The sequence below is a fragment of the Microplitis mediator genome, chromosome 8 (assembly GCF_029852145.1).
Source record: "Microplitis mediator isolate UGA2020A chromosome 8, iyMicMedi2.1, whole genome shotgun sequence".
Taxonomy (NCBI): domain Eukaryota; kingdom Metazoa; phylum Arthropoda; class Insecta; order Hymenoptera; family Braconidae; genus Microplitis; species Microplitis mediator.
Genome location: NC_079976.1, coordinates 6,323,297 through 6,347,208, shown reverse-complemented (window position 1 = coordinate 6,347,208; position 23,912 = coordinate 6,323,297). Strand labels below are relative to the sequence as shown.

General features: G+C 28.6%; 2 protein-coding genes across 8 annotated transcripts in view; both read right to left on the bottom strand.

Annotated features, from left to right (window-relative positions):
• The window catches only part of LOC130673648 (protein qui-1), a 53,251-nt gene extending 48,388 nt beyond the window's left edge, over window positions 1-4,863 (bottom strand). Inside the window, exon 1 of the mRNA XM_057478756.1 lies at window positions 4,722-4,863. The gene's annotated coding sequence lies outside the window, so the exon portion shown is untranslated. The remainder of the gene's footprint in view (window positions 1-4,721) is intronic.
• Window positions 4,864-8,518: 3,655 nt separating this feature from the next.
• LOC130673200 (uncharacterized protein MAL13P1.304-like) lies at window positions 8,519-23,701 on the bottom strand. Of its 7 annotated transcripts, XR_008990853.1 has the most exons (10): window positions 20,641-23,699; window positions 19,334-19,581; window positions 19,057-19,234; window positions 16,274-16,545; window positions 15,779-16,194; window positions 14,503-14,614; window positions 12,227-12,409; window positions 10,940-11,182; window positions 8,761-8,999; window positions 8,519-8,677 (listed from the first exon to the last, which is right to left on the bottom strand). XR_008990853.1 is itself a non-coding variant. In XM_057478147.1 (9 exons), exons 1-9 carry the CDS (start codon window positions 23,381-23,383, stop codon window positions 8,919-8,921), a joined length of 4,476 nt encoding a protein of 1,491 aa, XP_057334130.1. In that variant the 5' UTR covers window positions 23,384-23,699; the 3' UTR covers window positions 8,522-8,918. The 7 variants fall into 7 exon arrangements, 6 of the variants coding, with proteins under 6 accessions (XP_057334130.1, XP_057334135.1, XP_057334132.1 ...); XM_057478147.1 differs by having other exon boundaries at window positions 8,522-8,999; XM_057478149.1 differs by lacking the exons at window positions 8,519-8,677; window positions 8,761-8,999; window positions 10,940-11,182 and adding an exon at window positions 11,859-12,153 and having other exon boundaries at window positions 20,641-23,701.
• Window positions 23,702-23,912: the final 211 nt, after the last annotated feature.

The following is a 23,912-nucleotide window of genomic DNA, read 5'->3' as shown; positions in this document are numbered from 1 at the left end:
ACTTACTCAACATATATTTTCTTTTAATTATTTTACGAATATTAAAAATTCAACTGAAATATTTTCGCGTTGGAAACTCGCGTTTTTTAAAAATAAAATTATCAATTTGGCTCAGGTATTACAAATGAATTTAAATTGAATAGTTTGTTGATATTTCTCGTTGATAAATAATCATTCAATAATCCGTAGAGTATATAAATATAACAATTATAATAATCCAAACGAATTTGATGTTGGTTTTTGTGTCAGCCCTATTGCTATTATGCGCACAGATCTACTAGAGATCCGCTGTCATTACCTGAATGCCCGAGGATAAATACTAAATTAATTAAATATACATCAATTTTGAATTACATTGTATATTTATTAATTATTACCTCGTTGTTATAAGAAAAAATTTAACTACATACTGATAATATATACGAATTTAGTCATCTTTATATATATATGTAATCGTGTGTTTAAATTAAAACGGTTTCTAATTTTTCCAAATTTTTCATTTCTACTCGAGATAAATGAATCACATATATTTATATATGAAGCATATATGAAAATGAGTCGGACTCGTTCCATATATGAATCATAAATGCTTCATTATAATTTATATATGAATCATAAATGTGTCATTTCCCTGATTAAGAAATCTAATTTGGAATAATTTGAGATTACGTAACACTTAATCATTTTGAATCATTCCAAATTGTCTAAATTATTTTGCATTCGAATATAAATTTTGGAATGAATCATTTTAAATCATATTGAATTAAAAAATGACGAACTATTGTTTTATGGTTTAAAATTATTTGAAATGATTTAAACGCTCGAATCATTTCAAATTAAATTGAATCATTTATGATATGAAACAATATGAAATAATTTAGATTTTTCAAATCATTTCAAATTAGACTTCTTAATCAGGGTTATGAACCTTATGTGTCATGTATGAACGATATGAGTCATATATGTGTAATATCCCGCACGGAAAAAGTATATATCCGTATATATTCGGGCAAATCTGGATATATGCCGCATATATGAGACATATATTCAGTTTTGCCCGTATATATCCCGGATATATACTTTTTTTGTACGGGATATGAACCATATGTGTCATGTACTAACCATATGAGTCATATATGAACATTTATGGCCGATTTTTGAATATAGCAATATATGATTAATTTCTACGGATAAGTTCTTATTTACGATTTTTCAAAAGTTGCTAAATTTTTTAAATCATTTTTTTGTGATTATATTGTAGGGGAGACCGGGGCAAGACGGCCCACCTGGGGCAAGAAGGCCCACCTCAAAAATTAACCAAAAATGTTTTTTTCTTGTTTTCTTTTGATTATCACAAATTTAGATTATTTACTCATTTTTAGCCCGATACGTGAAACTTGGGGCAAAATGAACCACTCAAAAATTCTAAAAGAAAATGTATTTCATAGTATTATAACCTAGTCATGATTAATTTAATAGAAATATCATTTTTTGGTTAATTATATGGATTTGGATTAAAATAGAGCATTTGAAAAAGTTAAAAAAACCAATAATCAATTTTTTATTCAATAGAAAAATAATTATTAATCAATTGTTATTTTTTATTAAATAACTTATAATTTGTTCATATAATTGGTTATAGAACCCAACAAAACAATTATAATTATTATATATAACATTATGAATAATATATTTATAGAATTAACAACATTAACTATTAAAATGGAAGAAAAATACTTTTTGAGGTATTAAATTTAATTTAAGTGTATTATAAATTAATCCTCACAATATTCACAAATGTACGTATCGAAAAAATATAAACATTTGTTACGTGGGAAATTTTTTTACAATTAAAAAAAAAAAATTTTTTTTTCATTTTTTTTCGGAGGGGGCCGTCTTGCCCCAAAAAAAAAAAATTTTTTTTCAGGAGCTTCACCAAAATTTTGGTGAATTGAGTTCAAGTTGGACAAGAGTAAATCGACTTGATGGTTAAAAGCCACAAATAATAATAACCGGCTTAGGTGGGCCGTCTTGCCCCGGTCTCCCCTACTAAGAATAAAATAAAGTGAAAAAAAATGATGTGCCTCTAACCCTTAAAAGTTTAGATACTCGTCAAAAATGAATTATATATGGCCAACTTTCATACATGCTCCATGTATGTGCATATATATGATTTATTATTCTCACACGGAAAATAGAGCAGTAGAAGAATGACATTTTTTAGTGCAAAAACAGAGCCCAAGTATAAAAAACTTCAAGTAATATAGTTTGCACTGTAAAAATTGAGACTATTTGTAATAGAGTAATTACAATTATAGATACAAAGTTTTACAGTTTCTGATGTATTTTTTAATTGAATAAAACTTGGAAATTCAATTACTTGTTATTTTTCAACTGTTCTTAATAGAAAAGTTTATAGTTAATATAAGAAGCTGTAAAAATTTCCATTTATTGGTAATGTAATTTTCGTTGTACGAGAATAAATGTATTCTTTTATTAGTCAATTAAATTTACAGTGTGTGCTACTAATTTTCGAGAATGATAAATATTTTGTGAATTATCACATCTCAAGCTGTAATTTTTAAACTCTGTTGCTCGAGTAAAACGCTACTTATATGAAATAGTAATTTCAATTTTTTAGAATGTAAGCTCAGTTAAATAAAAAACCATGTCTTGAAAAATGTAAGATGTAATTTTTACTCAAAATTTAAAGGTTGAAAACCTTTTCGCTATTAAGGACTGAAAAAATTTTATATGAAACTGTAATAATTGCTAGGTCTCAGAAATAATGTAATTTTGAATTTCTAAGCAGAGGGACTATGCCGGGATTCGAAACTGCAATAAATCGGTTGCCCACCCGGACAAAATATTAGACGTAAATTGAACATTCTTAACGTTTTAAACGTAAATTGAACGTTTTGGACATTAAAAACTCAATTTGACAGCTTTTAACTTATTCAAAACGTAGATTGGAGTATCATAAATCGAAAACGTAACTAAAACCTATTTAGACTTACAATAAGAAAACATAAGCATACCACAAAATTTTTTTCATCGATTTTGTACTCCTGGATTATAATCACGCCAATTCCCTAAAATTTTGTCGTCCGCTTTTCTGGCTCTTAAATAAAAAATTCGTATTTTGAAAAAAAATTTTTTTCAGTTTCATACTTCTATCTTTAACACTATTATATCTTTTCACATATTATGATATCAAGGTTATGAAAATTGTCATTACAAATATTGAAATAAATTAATTAATGTTATCATTAAACTAAAATCATAACTCATGAAATTACCAATTTTTTACGAACCAAGATACAAAAAAATCGTTCAATTTACTTTCAAAACGTTCAATTCACGTTTAAAACGTTAAGAACGTTCAACTTACGTCTAAAAAATTTTTCAAAATCGATTTTTTAGTATTTTTAGTTCCACTGGAGTTTTGTGAACATGATTCAATGCATATTTCAAAAATTTTATTTTTGTCAGCTACTGTGTTTTGAAATTGGGCAGCCGAAATCTTGGATATATATTGTAACGAATGTGAAACTGATCTTTTAAAACATTTGAATAATTAGAAAACAAATGCCTTCTTCTCTTATTTTATAGAAGCGCGACTAGAGTCAGTCAGTCATAATTTGACAGCATAACAGCGTACATCTTGTATTTAATAAACTATATCTCTCTTGCCTTTCTTTTACTGCTGTTAATTGTGGTGTTATTATTTCTAGCTTGAGTGTTTTATCATTGTAGTATAAGTGATATTAATTTATAAGTTCGGAATACTACAATATGATGTTCCTGAAGTTAATAGACAACTAAAAATTTTTGGATTTTTTTTTTTTTGAATAAATCAATTAGAAAAAAAAAAAATTATGCGCTTGTAGAAAATTTAAAAAACTACAGGTGCAATTTTTTCAAATTTTTTTTTTTTATAATTTACTGTCTAAAACAAAATCCAAAAATTATTAGACGTCGGCTAACTTCAGTATCATATAATATTTAATTTTTCCACTATTCTTTTTTCCGTACAAATATTGAAAACTACTGTGAGAAATTTTTTCAAAATTTTTGTCTAAACAAAAATCAATGACTATAAATAAAAGCACTTTGGGATTTATAAATGACCATGCTAAAGCTATTTAACAAAATTTGAATTGATGTGCCACATAAGTGACACTTTACGCTTTTTACAAGGCGCTATATAAGTTTATCCAGAAGTTCAAACCCTCGAAACTTTTCGTTTTATTTTATCTCTAAGTTTTTTTTACCTCTTAAGTACTCAAGGTTTATAATTCAACGAATAAATTTAATCAGAATAACCCAATGTAAATTTGAATTCCAATGTTTTAGATCAAAATAAATTACTTTTTACCAACAATATTTTTATTCTCCATGTAAACTTTTTAATTGTTACAAGAAAAAAAAAATGTTATTCGAACAAAACAATAGTTTATTGATATCAATTGTCTTATTTAGTAATTGGTCCATAAGAAAACTATTGATTAAATACATTCGTAATAATTTACCCTCTGATTAATTGTTAACAGAATCAATTGTCTAAAATAGTCGTGAATAAAATTGTTTTCGTCACTATCTAGTATTCAATATTTGAAAGGAAAAAAAAATAAAAAAAGTTATTGTGTAAATTAAATAAATGATAATAATAAATTGATGATAACAATATCAGAAAAATTATTTTGATAAATACAACTTACATTTTGTGTGATTGAGTTTGTCGATTTAAATTTTTTAACGAAATGTAACACTATTAAAATATTATTTACGATAAATTTTTTGTTAAATTTTTAAAATCGTACTTAAATAATTGTAAGGAATCGTTATGACTTTGTCTGAGCCCGTATCAGGAGCTACTGACAACAAAATCAAACCGCGTCTCTATTCTAACGCATGCGCATTTGAAATGTATATATATTTTATTTTCATCCCTTCTTATGTATAGAGACATTTAGGGTGTTCGGATAATTCTAACTTAGGAAATTATTCGTGTCGGATGTTACAGTAATATTCGATTTGAAATTCCAATCGATTAATTCACAAAGTTTTGAATTATTTTGAAAATCTCAATTATTCGTCAACTAGAGTAATAAATTTTTTGTAAGTTATCACAAGGCAGATAAAAATTTTATCTTCGGAAGCTTACGAATTATTCTGTTCAATTTGAGACGAACACTACACTCAGAAAATTAAGTAATTGTGTTTATTATGCTAAATTTTTAATTCCAATCATCTAGAATTATTGGAATATTTTTCAATGCAAAAATAGTTAGTGTTATAATGTTTTTTAATAGAATTAATAATTATTGGATGATAACTTCTGCAATAAATTTCGTAACAGTTACTATTAGGATGGTAACAATTATGATTTCTGATGGTAACTGTTACCATCTGGATTATAAATATAACTGTTTAGAATAATACTAATAATTAACTCTAGTTGACATACAGGATTGTAACAATTATTATAAATATGGTAAAATTTACAATCTAGATGATTTATACAATCATCTAGAAAATATTTACTACTATCGGATTGATGATAGAAATTTTACCATAACTAGATAGTAGTGAATATTATTTAATTTTCTGAGTGTATGTATATCCCTTCATATAAATATATTTGACGGAACTTTGATAAAAATGTTGTCGTTATTCAAAAAATATTTTTTAGCTGAAGTAAATAATATCAATGCGTGAATGTCTTTTGAATGAATACATTAATTTTTTTCATTGATTTAATAATCAAAGATAGAAAACTTTAAGTAAAAAAATCTGCAGTTTTTATTTTTACAATCAATCAAAATCAGAACACGATTTTTTGTAAAGAAACTGATGTTTAAATGCAAATAACTAAAAAGTGTGTCGGAATTTCGAAAAATTTTTAGAAGATAATTCGTCAGAGATCAAATGATCTTCAAAAAAGGTCCTACGAAATTTGATTACAAGTCTAATAGTTTCGCCAAAAAAGTCAAAAATATATCAAAGTTCATTATACTTCAAAAAACTTATGAACGGGTATATTTATCAAAAAAATGTAAGATAAGTTGTTAGTAGAGCTTTCAATTTCCTACAAAAATATGTATCAGTTCATTCGATCTATTGATCTGTTGACGAGTCAGAAGAATTCAAAGTTTACAAAAAAAATTTCCTGTGTTTAAATGGGAAATCGAATTTTTCAATGAAATAGATCTGTAATCGAGATAGAATTTTTTTCCTGCGCGAAAAGTTTTTTTCTGTGACAACTATGATTTTTTTTACGAGCACATGGAGAATAATTGCAAGTAAATATTTCTTATGTGATTTCAAATGCATAGCAGACATTACTTTACTAGACTAATGATGAGTACATCACATTGCAATGCAGCTATGCAGCTGTACATCATCAAAATAAATATGTGCGCCGCTGCATACTTTGCAATGTAATGCAATCATTACTAAGATGATAAAGTAATGTCAGCTATGCTTTTAATATATATCCTGATATATATTTATTTGTTTTTGATTTTGAAAAACCAGCGTTTTCGTGTCTAAGTATATTATTATAAATAATTTTATTTACAGAGGTAATAAATATTACTCTAAAAAATTCTAAAGTATCCAAAGTGAAGATATCGTTCTATCATCAGACTCTCAATTAGTTTTAGTTATTAAATTAACGTCTACTTACTCAATATACGCAATCTCTCAACTTCCCGAATACAATAAATTCCAGTAGGACACGAAAGCATAAAAATTTTTCCAGGCCGGATCAATGTAGAGTGAGTCCAGTCAGATCATTAGAGCTTGTCGATCTTTCTTGTATTCAATTTTACTTCTGACGTTTTGACAAAGTGAAGGTGATTCAGCCTGTCAGCACTTTGTTTGACAAACTCTTCCTTAGACGCGTCGACGATCATTTCTTCCGGGTGACGACAGATCATATCACTGCTCTCCGGTTGATTGGGGCAAAATCTATTAAATCATCAGAATTGAAACGTATTTGGTTCGCTAGTTTTCCCAGTGTCTGAATGTCAACATTCAAATCTGGTTGGTTTGCTATGTTTACTCCCGGAATTACCTTTTGTCCCAACTCCCAGTGCGATATTGACTTTGCTGTTTCAACTGGTCCCTGTTACGGTCGAAGCGTTAATGCAATGAGACAGAGAGGATTAAATACCCTGTCCAATTTCTTCCGCGCCGACGGAATAGCTTCTTGATACAGTAGATCTATTTATATGCAATGGATAATAAACAATGTTTCAGTAGACCTCACACTGCCTTTTCCTGATGAATGCAGCAATATTCCATCATTTTCTATGGATGTAAAAAGCTTCATTATAAATTTCCCTCTTATGAACAATGAGCTTAGCTTCGTACAGATGTTAAACTAGTTTCTTCATCAAGTGTCCAATGCTCGAATAGGTAGAGCCAGATGGTAACATCACTAAATACATTAGAAATTCTGAAGTACCGACTTTAGATAAGACGTATCTTATCAATAGTCCCTTAATAACCAAGCTGATAGAAAGTTAGCGACAACTTACTGCTGCAACTTGTTGCCAAGTTGACATTCCATTAATTGACGAAAAGTTGCCTTCAATTTTCTCAGAAAGTTGGTGACAGGTTGCGGCAGTCGATTGTTGCCAATTTTCTGGGAAAGTTGGTAACAACTTGTCATCAGTTGCAAAAGCTGAAAGTTGTCGACAAGTTGTCATCAACTTGGTTACAAGTAATTGTCATCAAATTTCTGATCAGAAAGTCTTGCCATCAGGGCTGACGGAAGTTAGAGACAACCGACTGCTGCATCTTGTTACCAAGTTGAACGCGAAGTTGGCACTTCCATAAGTTGACAACTGGACGCCAACTTTCTGAGAATGTTGAAGTCAAGGATCATCAGTTAACGGTCAGTTGCCTTCAATTCCCAGAAAGTTACCGTCAACTTGTAGTCAACAGTTGAAAAGGTTGAAGTTGTCATCAACTTGATAACAACTAATTGACATCAACTTTCTATCTAGACAGCCCGGCTATCAGGGTCGTTATTGACTTCTTCTATTCTCAAATGATATAAAAAAATTCGGCCTAGTTTCGGGTTAGTTGGAAGCTCAAATAGACTTCAGATGGCTAGCAAATATGAAAAATAGAAATTTGCTACCTGCCGACAGTCAATCTTACATCTGCAGGTATGTAAATATTCTGACGTCATCTCCTAATTATAGATTACACTCAGTGGTAAAAAAAATCGCCGAAAATCGACTTTTACTCAAATGTTAACTGACGTCAACTTATTGCTGACAAACTGACGTCTACTTGCAACGACAGATGTCTCGATCTTTTGGGTCAATCACACAAAAAATTCGAATTTACGTCAAACGGACGGCAATTTTTAGATCAGTTATGAGTAATTTACTGTAGAAAATGTTTTTAAAAAAGGCGCGGAAAATTAAAAGTTGATTACAAAATAAAAAATTGAAATTAAAAATAGAAACTTGTTGGTCTAAATACGAATGTTTTAATCGCATTGCGTACAGTGGGTGATGGACATGAGTGGATTTTATTACTGGCCTGAACAAGTACAGTACATCTGCATCAATTTTCGGTACTTAATAAACATCAATGAAAATAAATATAACGAAATTAATTTTCTTGTCAATTATTTATTTTCATACAACGCCCACTAGAATAATTAAAAAATTTATTTTACTTTATTATAAAGTAATGATAAAAAAAATTAGTCTAGTTATTATTAAGTTACTTAACTTTTTCCTGAATTTCTTACATGTGTATTATTGACATCATTGATTGACTTATATAATATATGTATAATAAGTGGTGTTAAAATTGTATAAATATTTAATGTAAATAAAATTATAGTGAAAAATGATAACTTTGTAAGTAAAAAATAAATAATAAATTATTTAATGACAGTAATTGCAGCAAGGATGACATTTTATTCCGTTTTGTCCACATCGACATCCTCCTGATGTATCACCATTGCCCTTTAAGATCACAAGTAAATTTGTTAAAATTAATTATGGAGACAAGAAGGAAGTAGAAAGAGAAGTGTTGAGTGTTTACTCTTAATACTATAGATTATAAGTGTGTTCAAATCAAATCGAAGTAAATAATTCCAAATATTTGTCAGTTTTCGAATTCTTCGTAAATTTAATGTACCTGAAGATCGGAACGTTTTTCACGCAACGAAAATGAAAATAATTCAAGAAATTTGGGTCTAAAGGCGAATTTAGGGGGAGTTGGTGGTGGCCTGTCATTTTCAGATGACGTGCGAAACATTTCCGAAATCTAGATCCAGTACACGGAAAGAATTTCCGTATGAATATTGCCATGTTATTTATTCTAAAAATGACTCTGAATCGAGTAACCTTGGGCCATTACGACTTTTTACTTTCGAATTACGAAATTTTACTCTTTCAGTGAGTAAAAATCAATCAGATTAATTTTTACTCACAATCACGAGTAAATATTACACCTAGCGGCTGTCTAAATAAATTCTCTCTAATTCAATTTTTACTCATAGGTTATGATAAAAAAGTTGATGATTCAATTTATAAAATTTATATTGAATTACAATAAAAATTACAATTGATAGGCTGAAATTTTCATTAAAAATCTAAAAATCATCTAATTGCTTTAGAATATGACTTAAAATAAATATTTTGAAAAATAATAAAAAAAAGATTACTCTTATTGTGTTGAATAAGAAAAGATACAAATTTTTTTTTAATTTTGAAATAAATATTAAGTTATAGAGAGATACAGAGATCATCTTTTTTTCCAAGCCTACGTTTGTGTGCGTAACATGTAAGTTGTCGCGAGCAAAATAAAAGACATTTAATTGAAGCCGATATTAACCGAAGATTAACGGAGATTACTGAAATATTACTCTGCAGTTTAGAGTAAAAATTACTTCCATATATAAGAAAATTTATTTGAGTTATGAGCAGTTTTTCATCAAAAATATAATGGGTTTAAAAGAATGGTATGTTGGGGAGTAAAAATTAATCGCATGGAGTAAAAATTAATAGATTAAGATGAGATATTCACAATAATCGATTCAATATCAGACATTTAAAAAATTACTCAGTAGTAGAGTAAAACATAGTCTAGCAACGTTAATATTTAAACAAAAAATATCAATTTTTTGCATCGGCCCAGGATTACTCGAAATTACAGAGTAATTTTTATCAAAAAATTCTTTCCGTGTAGATATTTTACTTTTCATTTCTTTTTTTTTATTTCATTCCGCAAAAAACGTTCTGATCTTCAAGTACATTAAATTTTCACATTATTCGATTAACTCTGTGTACTTGGTTAGAAATTCGGAAATCAAATTTTTATTTTGCACGTGATAAATTATAAAAAAATTTGTGAATAATTTAAATTTTTCCAATTTTTCGAAAATTACACTAAAAAATCGGAAGTGAATTCAGAGAGATTCCGGATTTTATTTAAATCCGAATTCCCTTAAAGTTTCGGAGTTTTTTTAAAAAATCATTCTGCATACGGAGTAAATGGAAAGTTTGTCTTTTCAGCGGAGTCATCTGAATTTTATTTAAATCCGCTTTCACTCTGATTCTGAGTTTTAATGTTAAAATAAACTCCCCTTTGGAGTAAATTTCACTACAAGGAGATTAAGTAAATAAACAATCCGCGTTCACTCCAAAAAATTTTTACAGTGTAACGAATACTTGGAATTTTTAAATTGATTCGAAAATTTACGAGTAATTCAAATTTTTCGACTAATTTGAATTTTCCAAATAATTTGAAAACTTATAAATAATCCGAATATTTCTAATGATTCGAAAATTAAAACGAAAAATTAAAAAATTTACAAAGAATTCGAATTTTCCGAATTATTCATTAGTTTGAATTATCACACCCATAATAAGTCAATAATAAATAATAAATTTATAATTACACCAGGTCCCCAACGTGGTCCTTTAGTAACCCAACAAATTTCAGTTTTACACATTGAACATCTGAGCCAATCGCATCCCATTTTTTTCATCAATACAACATCACAAGTTGGACATGCCATTGCTTCGCCACGTCTCAACATTTCAGCTAACATTGCTGCCGTACGTTTTGATTCTTGATCACTTTCTTTTGATATTCTTACGTCATCTTGGTATTCAAAACAATTTTTACCTTCATGGATTACCTGCAAAATTAATTATTTATTATTACTATCATTCAATTTTTAGTAGGGGAGGGTGGGGCAGAGCGGCCCCCCTGAAATTTTGACCAAAAAAAAAATTTTTTTTTTTTCGACTAATTACTATAAATCCGATATGTTTGCGCATTTGTACCCCTACGCATGACATTTGGGGCAAAATGGACCAGCCGAAACTTCCGAAAAAATTATTTTTTCATATTTTTCGGCCGTTTCTTTATGTAAGAGGCAAATTTGGTCACTAAAAATTTATAAAAATTAAATTTTTTTTTAGTTGATAAATTTTTGAAATAAAGTAAAATTATAGAATTGATTTTTTTTTTATTAAATAACAATTAGTAATGAAGGTAATCGAGAGTGAACGATTTTTTACGCTTTAAAAAATTTTTTTCGAGTAATATAAAACCATAAATAGTTGTCAAGAGAAAGAAAGACATTCTTAATGATGAAAACAATTAAAAAAAAAAAAAACGAAAAAAAAAATTTTTTTATCACTTTTTGAAGGGGGGCCGATCTGCCCCACAAAAAAAAAAAAAATTTTTCAGAATTTTGGCCAAATGTCCATAAATTTGTTCGAAATAGGACAAAAGTAAAGTGATCTTATGGTTGAAAGCCACAAAAAATAATGATTGGCTTAGGGGGGCCGCTCTGCCCCACTCTCCCCTACAGCTGAACTCCATTAACTCGGATTCTATTATCTCAAAACTTCCCCTGAATCTTAACCCCCATTACGAGTGACGCTGTCTCCCACCCGATGCTATATATTTGTATGGGTCTGTCTATATTTTTTATATACGCAGTATATACGACTATATGTTTATATACGCATCATTCATATAGATGTAAGAGCGCATGCGTTGTAGTTTACTTTTCAAGAGAGAAGGGGCATCCGTTAACTCGAAAATTCCAAGAAATTTCCGCTCCTCCGTAAATTAACTGTCCGAGATAATGGAGTTAGACTGTGTCATCAAATTAAAGTAATTAGGAGAACTTTATGTGTCAATATTATTTAATTTTTTGTTTTTTAATTACCCGACATGTTAAGCAATTATTTTTATTGCACACGGGGCATAAAAAGTTATTAACATTATCGTCATAAATACACCAGCCCGGACAATCGGGTGTCTTACAATGAAATGCATTATGTCCGGCATTATTTTCAGCTTGCGCTACTGATTTAGCTAAATGTTGTTCATAAATTTGCGGATTCACCAGCTGAAAATATAAAAACCAATAATATGACAATTAAGAATTTTTTTTGTACACAGAAAAAAAGGATTTCTTGGCGCAAAAAATTTTGACTCGCCCCGACGAAATTTTTATTTGCCCTAAGAAATTTTTTGCATCATGAATTGAAAATTAAAATTTTCTGGAGCCAAACAAAAACTTTTTAGTCTTCATTTTATAATGAAAAATTTTTCTTGCGCGAAAAATCTGTTGTTTCTGTGTATAAAAGTTAAAAAAAAAATTTGACTGTCAATATTATTATCGTGACAGTAAAAAAATTAATCCATGATCTTGTTCACAAATTTTTTTATGGCTTAAATAAATAATAGAATGTATGGAGAAACGTAGAACAAGATGATCAGCTCAAAATTTTGATCAAAAAAATTTTTTTTAGTACTTTGGAACTGTTTTATTAATTTTCTTCATGAAAATTTTCACTAAAAATTTTTGGGCAAATTTTGTGTGTAACATGAATTAAAAAAATAATCTTTGCTTAAAATTTTGAGGTGGCCATCTTACCTCGGTGATTGTTTTGCCCAACAAGTTAATCTTTTAATAAAGTGGAATTTTAAATTAAACGAGAAAATTTAAGTAAATAAATAAATTAATTTCTAATTATGATTTTTTTTTAATTATTTAAGAACGATACCCGGGAAAAAATAATTTAAATCTATGCTGATCTATAGTAGATCTACAGAGATTTGATTTTCCAACAATTAGGTCTACGTTACTTCTAGCAGATCTATAAAGATCTATAGATCTTATAGTTGCCAGGGCTTATTTTTTCAAAAGATCTACGATTTGAGAAAATTCACGAAAATCGTCGGAGATCTCGGGCGACTTTTGTAGCCCTAATGAGAAAAGTTGATCTCATAACTTATAGATCTTCATGAATCTAAATAGATCTCCATTAGTGTGATTGAGAAATCTCGGAAAATCTGGTGAGATCAGTGACTGTTTAAGATGACCGTAAATCTGAAATCATCGACGATCTTCTGAAATTACCGGAGATCTTTTGAGATCTATTAAAAATTTTAGATCTGTGTAAATCCACATAAACAGAAATTTTATTTTCCCAGCATATTTATTTGTTCGCAAGTGAAAATTTAGTTTAAAACATAACGCGTGCCAAATGCCAAAAGGGCGTATGACAGCAGTTAGATAGGGTTCCATGCCCCAAGGGCGTATAAAAAAATTTCTTTTGTCATTCTTTTTAGAAACGCTCGAAACGTAAAGATCTGCAGAAAAAAAATTTTTGACGTACTATCGCCAAAAGGGCGTATATCTTTAGATCTTTGTATCTTTGTATCTAAAGATATACGCCCTTTTGGCTTTGGAAAATTTTTTTTTTATTTTGAGGCTTAGAACATGTTTACAAACCGATTGGCACCAAAAACAAAAAAATTATACGCCCTTTTGGTTCTTCAAAGCCAAAAGGGCGTATAACTTTTATACGCCCTTTTGGCATTTGGCACGCGATAAATTACTCATGATAATTACGACGTCTGTTAAATTTACCTCTAGGTAATTAACGATTTCATTATTATGAACTTGTATAATTTTTTATTTTTGTCTCTCATTTTGGTCGCGTTGAATTGTTTAATTATCAAGTTACTTTACATTTTCGATGAATATTTGATTGACTAATTTTTATTTTATGAATAATAACGAACAAATATTTTACATATTGTTGTACAAATATTGTTGTACAAATATTTTATACATTTACTTATTGTCGCCGTAAATATAAACGAAGTAAAATTTTTTTATATAAATATTAAAAAAAAAAAGTTGTGATAAAAACATAAAAAGTTTTGTAATTTGTTTACACGAGCGATAAATTAAAAATCTGTGAAAATTTATGTTGCTGTTAAAAAAAAAAAAAAAAATTGCAAATATTTTTAATTAACAAAAAAAAAATTGAGTCAATAGCCGGCATTTGATTATTATTATCATCATTATTGATAAAATAAAAATAAAAAATTGATAACCCAGCTGGAGCAAAACAGCACCTCTATTCACCCTTATTTTTATTTATATACTTTTTTTTTAGTCATATGAAAAAAAAATATATTTATTACAGCTTTTATCTCACGCTCCTGCAGCGTTGATTCGCAGGTATATTCAGAGTCTCGATATGGACATTTTACTTCCGCTTCATTGCAATATTTAATTGTGTTTTCAATACATCCCCTAAGATATAAAATATATATAAATATAAACCAATAAAAATAATGGTTATAATAATTATAGTTTAAATATAATTCAGCAGGCAAAATATAAATTTAAATTAAACATACATGACAGTGCGGTGATAAAATAAAGGTAAGGGGAAAATATATATATTTATAAGAGTATAAATATAAAAAATGACATCCGCCTGTCGAGATAAAATTGAGATGTTTTTTTAAATTATATTTGTTAGAATTCAATCATTTTTTAATACTAATCAATATAGAAATTTATTGGAGGAACGGAGCAAAATGAAACACTAATTTTTAACAAAAGATTTTTTTACAATTATGGGGTGAGTTGATCACCCTAAATAGTCCGACCATTTCGAAATTTTGACACTTATATATCTCTGGGATCTCTTTTAATCGAGCAGTTTATCATTTTTTTATTCTATCTCTTGATTCCCGGGTAAAAAAAATTATAAATATATATAATTATATACGGTTATATATCATTATATGCAATTCATGTGTAATTATATATAATCCATATATAATTAAATATAATAATATGTAATTGCATATAAAAAATGACCCAGTGTAATTATTTATAATTTTACATAAAAACATACATACATAATAATTATATATATAAATTTTATAGAATTGTATGCAATTATATATAATTAATATAATTTTTTTTTAGCTGGATTACCATTCCGCGATACTCTTAGAGTTTTTCCAGTATAAAATAATAAAGAATATTGAAGCAAAGAAAACTTTATGGTCCCAGAACCTTCACATTAATATATCTCAGGTCATCTTTCGGAAAAGTCTCTGAGCATTTTTAATTCCCCCCCCCCCCTTCCCTTCTTTTTATTTATTTATTTATTTTTTTTTTGGTCAAAATTCTAAAATGGTCTCACTACTTCGTGACCACCGCAGCCTATATTTTTTCAGAGACTATTTACAAATATTAACCAAAAAAAATTTTTTTTTTTAAATGGAGTCTCATTTTGCCCCACTTTCCTATAAAAATTATTGTCCCGCATCAAAAAGCTTAAGTGTATTGAGATACGATTAAAATTTACAAATTCAAATAATATTACGGTGGCCCTATCATTATACATCTAATTTAAAAAATAAGTATTAGTATATGTAGATTTATATGAATATATTATACCTGCAAAATGAATGTAAACAGTCTCTGAGTACTACACCTTCAAGTGGATCATAAACAACAAAACAAATCGGGCACTCGATAGGCTCAACATTTAAAACAATTTCACAATTTTCAAGCATCATCAATTGCGTGTACTGTTCCATTCTATTATTATTATTATGATTATTATTATTATTATCATTATTATTATTATCGTGATTATCATTATTATTATTCTTTGGTAAAGCTGCAGCCCCTTCAATAATTTGATTATCAAAAATAATTTTACCCTCTTCCAGACCCTCCTCCACTTGTTTGTTTACTAAACAAACTTTGTTCATATTTTTTAATTCTATTTTCTTATTAATTTCTAAAAAATTTTCAATTTTTTTCCCTTGATCATCATCATCATCATCATCATCATCATCATCTACCGCCTACATATTTAAAATATTAATTTATCAATAACTGATAATTAAAATTGAACATGAATTTAATTTATGAACGCAAGATTACCTCAGATTTTTTGACATTGAAAATTAATGAACTTTTTTTTACTGGATCAACTGATTTCGGTAAATATTTTTGCTTATTTTTTTCATCCGTCAAATTAATTTGGTAATCATCTTTTTTTTCTTTGTCTAATTGGTTTGTTTTTTTCTTGTGTTTATTTTTATCATTATCACTATCGTCATTATTATTATTAATGGTCAGTAGTCGTTCAGTTAAATGATTTTGATCCAATACCTTATTAAATTGTTTATTATTTATGTCAGCGATCTGTAAATCTAAAAATTTATTAACCATCAATTTTAAAATCATGCTCGTTAACTCAATAATCGTCAAATATTTCGCAAAATTAAATATATATATATATATATATATTAGGGTGATTCAGAAAACAAACAAATTTTTTTTTTCTTCCAAACAGGTTCAAAAGTTTCGTTGAGATAAAAAAAGACGCCCGTGAAAATTAGAGCTCTTAATATTAATATTAACATTGTCCGCATTGCACTTTTCTATTTCTCATAAGAATAACATGGAAAAAATTTTTTTTAAGTCTTCTGATTTTTATATGTAGCTAACGATGCGTCATAGGAATAATTGGCAGGCATATTTTTGTAGGGAATTAAATGCTCTACAAAAAAAGATTCTTATTATTTTTTGCGGAATCTATTTGTTCAAAAGTTATTTGAGGTTGAAGTCGAATTCATATTAAATTTTGAGTTTTTCTTACTTTTCCGGCGAAACTATCAGACCTATTACAAAATATCATAGGACCTTTTTTGTAGACAATTTTATTTCTTAGAAGTTATACTAAATAAAGTTTTTTTGAATTCCGCATTGTTTTCTAGTTATTTTCATTTTAATGTCATGCTCATAAAAAAAATACTCTTCTGATCGATTTTAAGAGCATGACATTAAAATGAAAATAACTAGAAAACAATGCGGAATTCAAAAAAACTTTATTTGGTATAACTTCTAGGAAATAAAATTGTCTACAAAAAAGGTCACATGATATTTTGTAATAGGTCTGATGGTTTCGCCGGAAAAGTAAGAAAAACTCAAAATTTAATATGAATTCGACTTCGACCTCAAATAACTTCTGAACAAATAGATTCCGCAAAAAATAATAAGAATCTTTTTTTGTAGAGCATTTAATTCCCTACAAAAATAGGCCTGCCAATTATTCCTATGACGCATCGTCAGCTACATATAAAAATCAGAAGACGTAAAAAAAAATTTTTCCATGTTATTCTTATGGGAAATAGAAAAGTGCAATGCGGACAATGTTAATATTAATATTAAGAGCTCTAATTTTCACAAGCGTCTTTTTTCATCTAAGCAAAACTTTTGAACCTGTTTGGAAGAAAAAAAAAAAATTTGTTTGTTTTTTGAATCACCCTAATATATATATATATATTAGGGTGGTCCTTTCAAAGGTAATTTTAGAATTTTCATCAGCTCACCCTCCAAAACTCTTCTAAATAATTAAAAAAAAAAAATCCAGTGAATTTTGAGCTCTTCAATTTCATTTTAACCGACCCCTAGTAGAACTATTTCACTAATAGAACTGATAAAAAAAAGTCTTCAATTGATAATTGTAAAAACAAAAAATGATAGATACATTCAATAGTCTCTAAAATTTAAAACAAAACTCAATTAAAAAGCAAAAATGACTAAATTTTTCTTCAATTGTAGACAAAGTCCAAAAAAATAGGAAAAAAAATTATATTCATGTATCTACACTAAAAAGTTTGCGGAGTGAACGCGGATTAAATCCGGAGTGAATGCGGAGTCAAATTTACTCCAAAGGGGAGTTGATTATACTTTTGGAACTCCGCTTCGAAGTGAAATTAACTTCTAAAGAGAGTTTATTTTAGTACTAAAACTCAAAATCAGAGCGAACATTCGCATTAATGCTGATTTAAATAAAATCCAGAACACTCCGAAATAACTCAGCTGGAAAAACTAACTCCTTATTTACACTGTATGCCGAGTGATTTTTTTAGAAATCTGGAACTCCGAGTCCTGGAGTAAATTCGGATGTAAATAAAATCCATAATCACTCTGAATTCACGCCCGATTTTTTCCAGTGTAATTATGATTGACAGGAAATAAGGATACTTAGATATGTGCAATTATTTTTTATTTCTTGCCAACGTTTAATGACATCCCCTGAGCTCAAATGTTAAAAATTACATATTTATCAACAATTTTTTTTTTTTATAATAACCAAGAATGAGCATTTTTTTAAATATACTAGACACATAACCACAACATTGATGTGAATAATATGAAATTTCAATTGAAAAATTGACTTTAGAATTAACATACACTATAATATAAAATACTCTCGTGTATAGAAATAAGACAAAGTCGGATTGACGACAACCCTGCTTTGACATTTGGCGACAGTAGAGCACTACCTCTGCGCTTCGCGTTCGAGGTGTGCAATATCGGTCAAAAAAATTTCTCACTGCACCCGTTCAAACATCATATAGAAGTACCTAGATTTGAGCCAAATTGAAATTTTTTTGTCGATTATTACCATAGTTATAAAATATCAAAATTCTTTTTTTAAAAATTTGTGTTTTCTCTCCTCAAACTTCCGTCATCTTGGGGGTCGGGTTAATATTAAAATTGAGAGCTTAACATTTACAAGAATTGTCTTTCCATTATTTGGAAGAGTTCTCGAGGGTGGAATGACAAAAATTCAAAACTATCCTTTAGAAAAACGACGCTAATATATATAAAAAAAAAATCATGAAAAAAAAAATAAATAAATGATTAATTACCTGGAGCGACGAGATAAAGGAAAACAGGAGTTCCTTCAATAGCTTTAAGATCCTCAAGCGTTGCGTCGTCGTTTTCTGCTAAAGTTTTTCCAATAATCCATCTCTGTACATTTGCTGGTATTTCAAACTCATTGAAAATTTTAACTTTCAATTGTCTTACCGTCATGCTTATCGGAAGCTACGAGTCGATAAAAAATGAATAAATTATAAGTTTAATTTTGCATAACGGAACTTTATTTCAAGATCTACTTCTTTTTTTTTTGTGTTATTCAATTACCTGAAGTGGTATTGGTCCTTGGTGGGCTAATCTATCTTCGATGTACATGTCGACGTTTAATAAATCGTCTATTTTAGGTCGTTGTCTTACTACTGAACACTGGATTTTAAGATGCGCTAATTCTTTGGCAAATCCAGCGGCTTTTTGGTGATTACCTGATGCTATTGCACCTTCTAATTTTTTTAATAAACGATTCACAGCCAAGGTATTCATGTTTTGCGTCATTTCTTCTTCATTATCTTTACTTCCTAAAAAAAAATATCTGAAGTTCAAAATCTGACGAGAAATGAAGAATCTGTTGAAAATTCTAAATCTAACGGAAAAATTTAATCTGACAAATAATTAGAAATTTAATAAGACTCTGAATCTATCCAATGACCTCAAATCTGATGAATAAGTTTAATTCTGACGGAGAACAATAAAATATGATAAAATTTTTAAATCTGACGTATAGTTCCAAATTTAACGATAATGTAAAATTTGTTGAATGATTCAAAATTTGATAAAAATTCGATATCTATTCAGTATTCCAAATCTGACGAATGGCTCTAAATCTGACGAATAATTTTAAATGTGACAGATGACGCGAAATCTGATAAAAATTTTAAATTCGATGAATGATTAAAAATCTGATAAAAATTATAAATCTAGTCAAAATTATAAATCTGACAAATGACTTTAAATCTGACGAATAATTTTAAATGTGACAGATGACGCGAAATCTGATAAAAATTTTAAATCCGATGAATGATTAAAAATCTGATAAAAATTATAAATCTAATTAAAATTCTAAATCTAACGGATAATCCTAAATCTGTCAGATGACGTGAAATCTGATAAAAATTTTGAATCCGATGAATGATTAAAAATCTGATAAATATTATAAATCTAATCAAAATTTCAAATCTGACGAATGGCTTTAAATCTGACGAATAATTCTAAGTCTGACAAATGACGCAAAATCTTATAAAAATATTAAACCTGACAAACGATTTAAAAGCTGATTCAAATTCTCAATCTGATAAAATCCCGAATCTGGCTAATGATTTTAATTTTCTAATCATCAGATTAACATTTCAATTTCATAACAATATAAAATTCGATAAAAACAATTAATAAGTAGAAATTATTTGCACCCTTTCAAAAAAATAGTATCAAATCTGAAAATATTATTCCGTTAAAATTAAAACCACAAACAGTAACAAAAATGATTATAAGTAACGCTAAGAAGCTAAAGAAACTGATTCATAAATATTATAAATAGACCGTAGACTGTGAATCACTTTAAAAACGTACAATGAACTTACCAGAGGCCTTCAAAAATTCCACTGGATATTTATTATTATCACTTGTTAAATCAGGTACTGGAATTTTATCTTTTCTTTTTATAAAATCATCCCTATCATTACCATCAATAATTATTCTACTATTAGAAATAATCTGATGATTTCTCGACGGTAATACCAAAGCATTTGCGTAAAGCGATTGTTCCATAACATTAGCATACGTATTATTATCATCATCTTCATTATTTGATTGATTAGTTATTTTCATTGTTTTAATAGCTTCGATAGCCGCAAATTCCCGCGGACGCATTAATTGAAATCTATTTTTAACTAATCCCCTATTTTTCGATGATCTACCATTTGTGCGATAAATAACATCATCTTTCCATTGTTGTGAGGTCGATGGTACCGCAGTTAATACTGAATTATTAGTTACCCTCCGTAAATTACCACAAGTTTGAACACTCGACGATACTTTGCCTTTGTCCGTTTCTTGTTTTCTCTCATCTTTATTTCCAAATGATGATAATGATGACGACGTCAACGACACTGACGTTGATGTTGATGTCGAAGGACCGATTTGTATAACCGGCGGATTTGAAATAACAATTGAATCACAAAAATTTTTCGTCTCCGAATTTTTGATAAATTCTCTGGTTTTATTTTTTGCCTTAGGCCGCTTAGGTAGCGAATGTTTCATTTCTTTAAGCATTTCCTTTAAATCAGTAACTTTGTCATCACATACATTCGTAACGGCTTTACTATTTTTATCAAATCTCTTATGATCACCATCCGTTTTATTTTTAATTCCTTCAGCTTCGACTAAAATATCTAAAACTTTGCTTACTTTTGATGCGGCTGAATTATTTGAATCATTTGTCTTCTTTACGTGCAATTCTTCATTTTTAATATCAAAATTTAATTGGCGATCTATTTCTTTAAACAAATCACTAAATTCATTTTGTATATCTTTACTGTTGGTTTTATCATGAGCGCGATAAACTTTTGGTGAACTTTTGTAATCAATTATTTGTTCATCTAAAACTTTTTTATCACGACGGTAAAAAACAGGACTGTGAGTCCTCATTGTACTTTCTTTTGATGAATTTGTCGCAACGATACTTTGCAATGCAGTTAATCTATTAGTGACATCATTTATTAATTTATGCGGTTCCGTTAATTTTTTATCCGAAGTATTGTCCGTTAGCGTACTCTGTAAAAATGACGTACGAGAAGCATTGATAGCACTTTGGGTGTTTTTAGTTTTATTTTTATCTGGGAAATAACGTGATAAATCTGGTGGTTCAACGCGATCTTTATTCGCAGATGATCCTGCGGAATTCCAATTACGATCAAATTTTGGTGACGGCAAATTTTTATTAAAAAAATTTGAATTAACGGTAACTTTGGTTATATTTCCAATGGCATTGAACTTCGAAATCAAAGCACGTGTTCCACGTTTAGGTGAATTTTCAATAGAAGATGTAACAATATCTTGAACTATTTCTTCTTGATTGTCATTATATTTATCAATGTTATCCGATCCATTAAATTGCTGTTGGCGTATCGCAGCACGTGTCTTAGCTTGTTCTTCTTGAACGATTGCCGCAGCTTCTTTGTCCAATTCACTTATATTTGTCAATATACACAACCCCGATTTTCTTTTAGTATCTTTATCTTTATCTTTGCGCTTATCATCTTTAATTTCGGTTTTATCACGATAAAAAAAATTTATTTTTGTTGTCAATGGATCACTGTCATCAAAACTACTGCTGTCTTTATCAGTTTTTTTTGTCTCAAATACACTGCGTTTGTACCAGGGTTTCGGTGTTGCTGTTATTTTTATCGGACTTGTTGTTTTGTTCAACAGATTTTCTTTCTTTGCCACCAAAACACCGCCGCGTAATACCAGGGTGTCATTGCTTATTGATGATTGATTTTGCTGGTACTTTTTGTCATAATTAACTTCTTCATTCATCATTATTTCTTGTCTGGCACCAATTTGACCACTACATTTATGATTTGTATGATTATCTTTTCCAAAATTTTTTTTGTCCATCAGATCTATTTTATTCCAACCTGGTGGTTTTGGTGCTTGACGTTTACGTCTTTCAGCACTATTGCTTATATGATTACATACACTTTTCGGTCTTGGGGGTTGAGGTGCACGTCTTTTACCTTTCACATGTAATCTTTTTCTTACATAGTTTTTGTTCAAAGAATAATTATTGTCAATTAAATTGTGAGCTTGAGTGATATTGTCACAAGAACCAAAATTTGTTGAACAAGTTTGCAGTGAATAGCGTGTTGTTATATCACGTTTTTGAGACAAAACGTGAGATGGTAACGTCCGTGTGACATCTAAAGACGGATCTAATTGATCATTATTATTTTTATGAATTATTTTCGAAGCACCAGATCCAAAAGGTCCCAAATCTTTATTATTATGTTTAAGTAAATCGAGAGTCACTGTTTCGACATTTTTATTTTTTGAACCGGAATGAAATGCAAAACTACGTACTGTTGTGGTACTGTACAGTGTATCGACACTTGATGTACTGGAACAAGCACTCAAATCATGTGATTCTATTTTTTCATTAGTTTTCGGTTTGAACCACTTGAATAATGAGAAACGATTTGAATTTTTTATTGTTTCGTTATTGTAATTATTATTATGGTTTGAAGCTCTAGATAAATTAGCAACATCTTGTTGATTTTTAACACTTTGTGCTTCTTCACAACCTGATTCACTATGTTCTACCATCCTCTCGTTATTCTTTGTTCCTACTTTCCTTAGACCACCCCACCATCATCTACTGACGGCTGTTTTATCCTTTTTGGATTGATCTTTATATAGAAACACTTTTTTAAACTTTTTTAATTATTTTATAATAAGTTTAATATTTTATTTATCTTTTATATTGCTTGGAAAATAATTTTATTGTTAAGTTTAAATTTATTTTTGTTTATTCAAAATTTTAATTAATTACTTATAATTTAATAATATAGAGTAGTTATTAATTAAATAAAATATATGATAGTTTTTTCAATGTACGAGGGTTTATACTGAAGTCACGACAAAGATACCAGAGAGTTAGTCGAGTTTGTTGGAGACTTTATTATTAGATGTCCCCTTTCCTCATACCCCGTTAAGTTATTTTAATGTTCGACTTACTTTAAAACGATGTAAGAAGAAACCACACGTGTTTATATATATGTATATATTTATATACATATATTTATTTATTAATTTTAAAAAATTGATATTTAAATTTGACAAAAAATTATTAAAT

Coding starts and splice junctions, on each gene's coding strand:
- LOC130673200 (XM_057478147.1), bottom strand. CDS start 23,383: ATGGTAGAACATAGTGAATCAGGTTGTGAAGAAGCACAAAGTGTTAAA. Junction 19,582..20,640: donor GGAATTTTTGAAGGCCTCTG/GTAAGTTCATTG, acceptor ATTTTTTTTTAG/GAAGTAAAGATAATGAAGAA. Junction 16,546..19,056: donor CCTTTATCTCGTCGCTCCAG/GTAATTAATCAT, acceptor ATAAATTTTTAG/ATTTACAGATCGCTGACATA.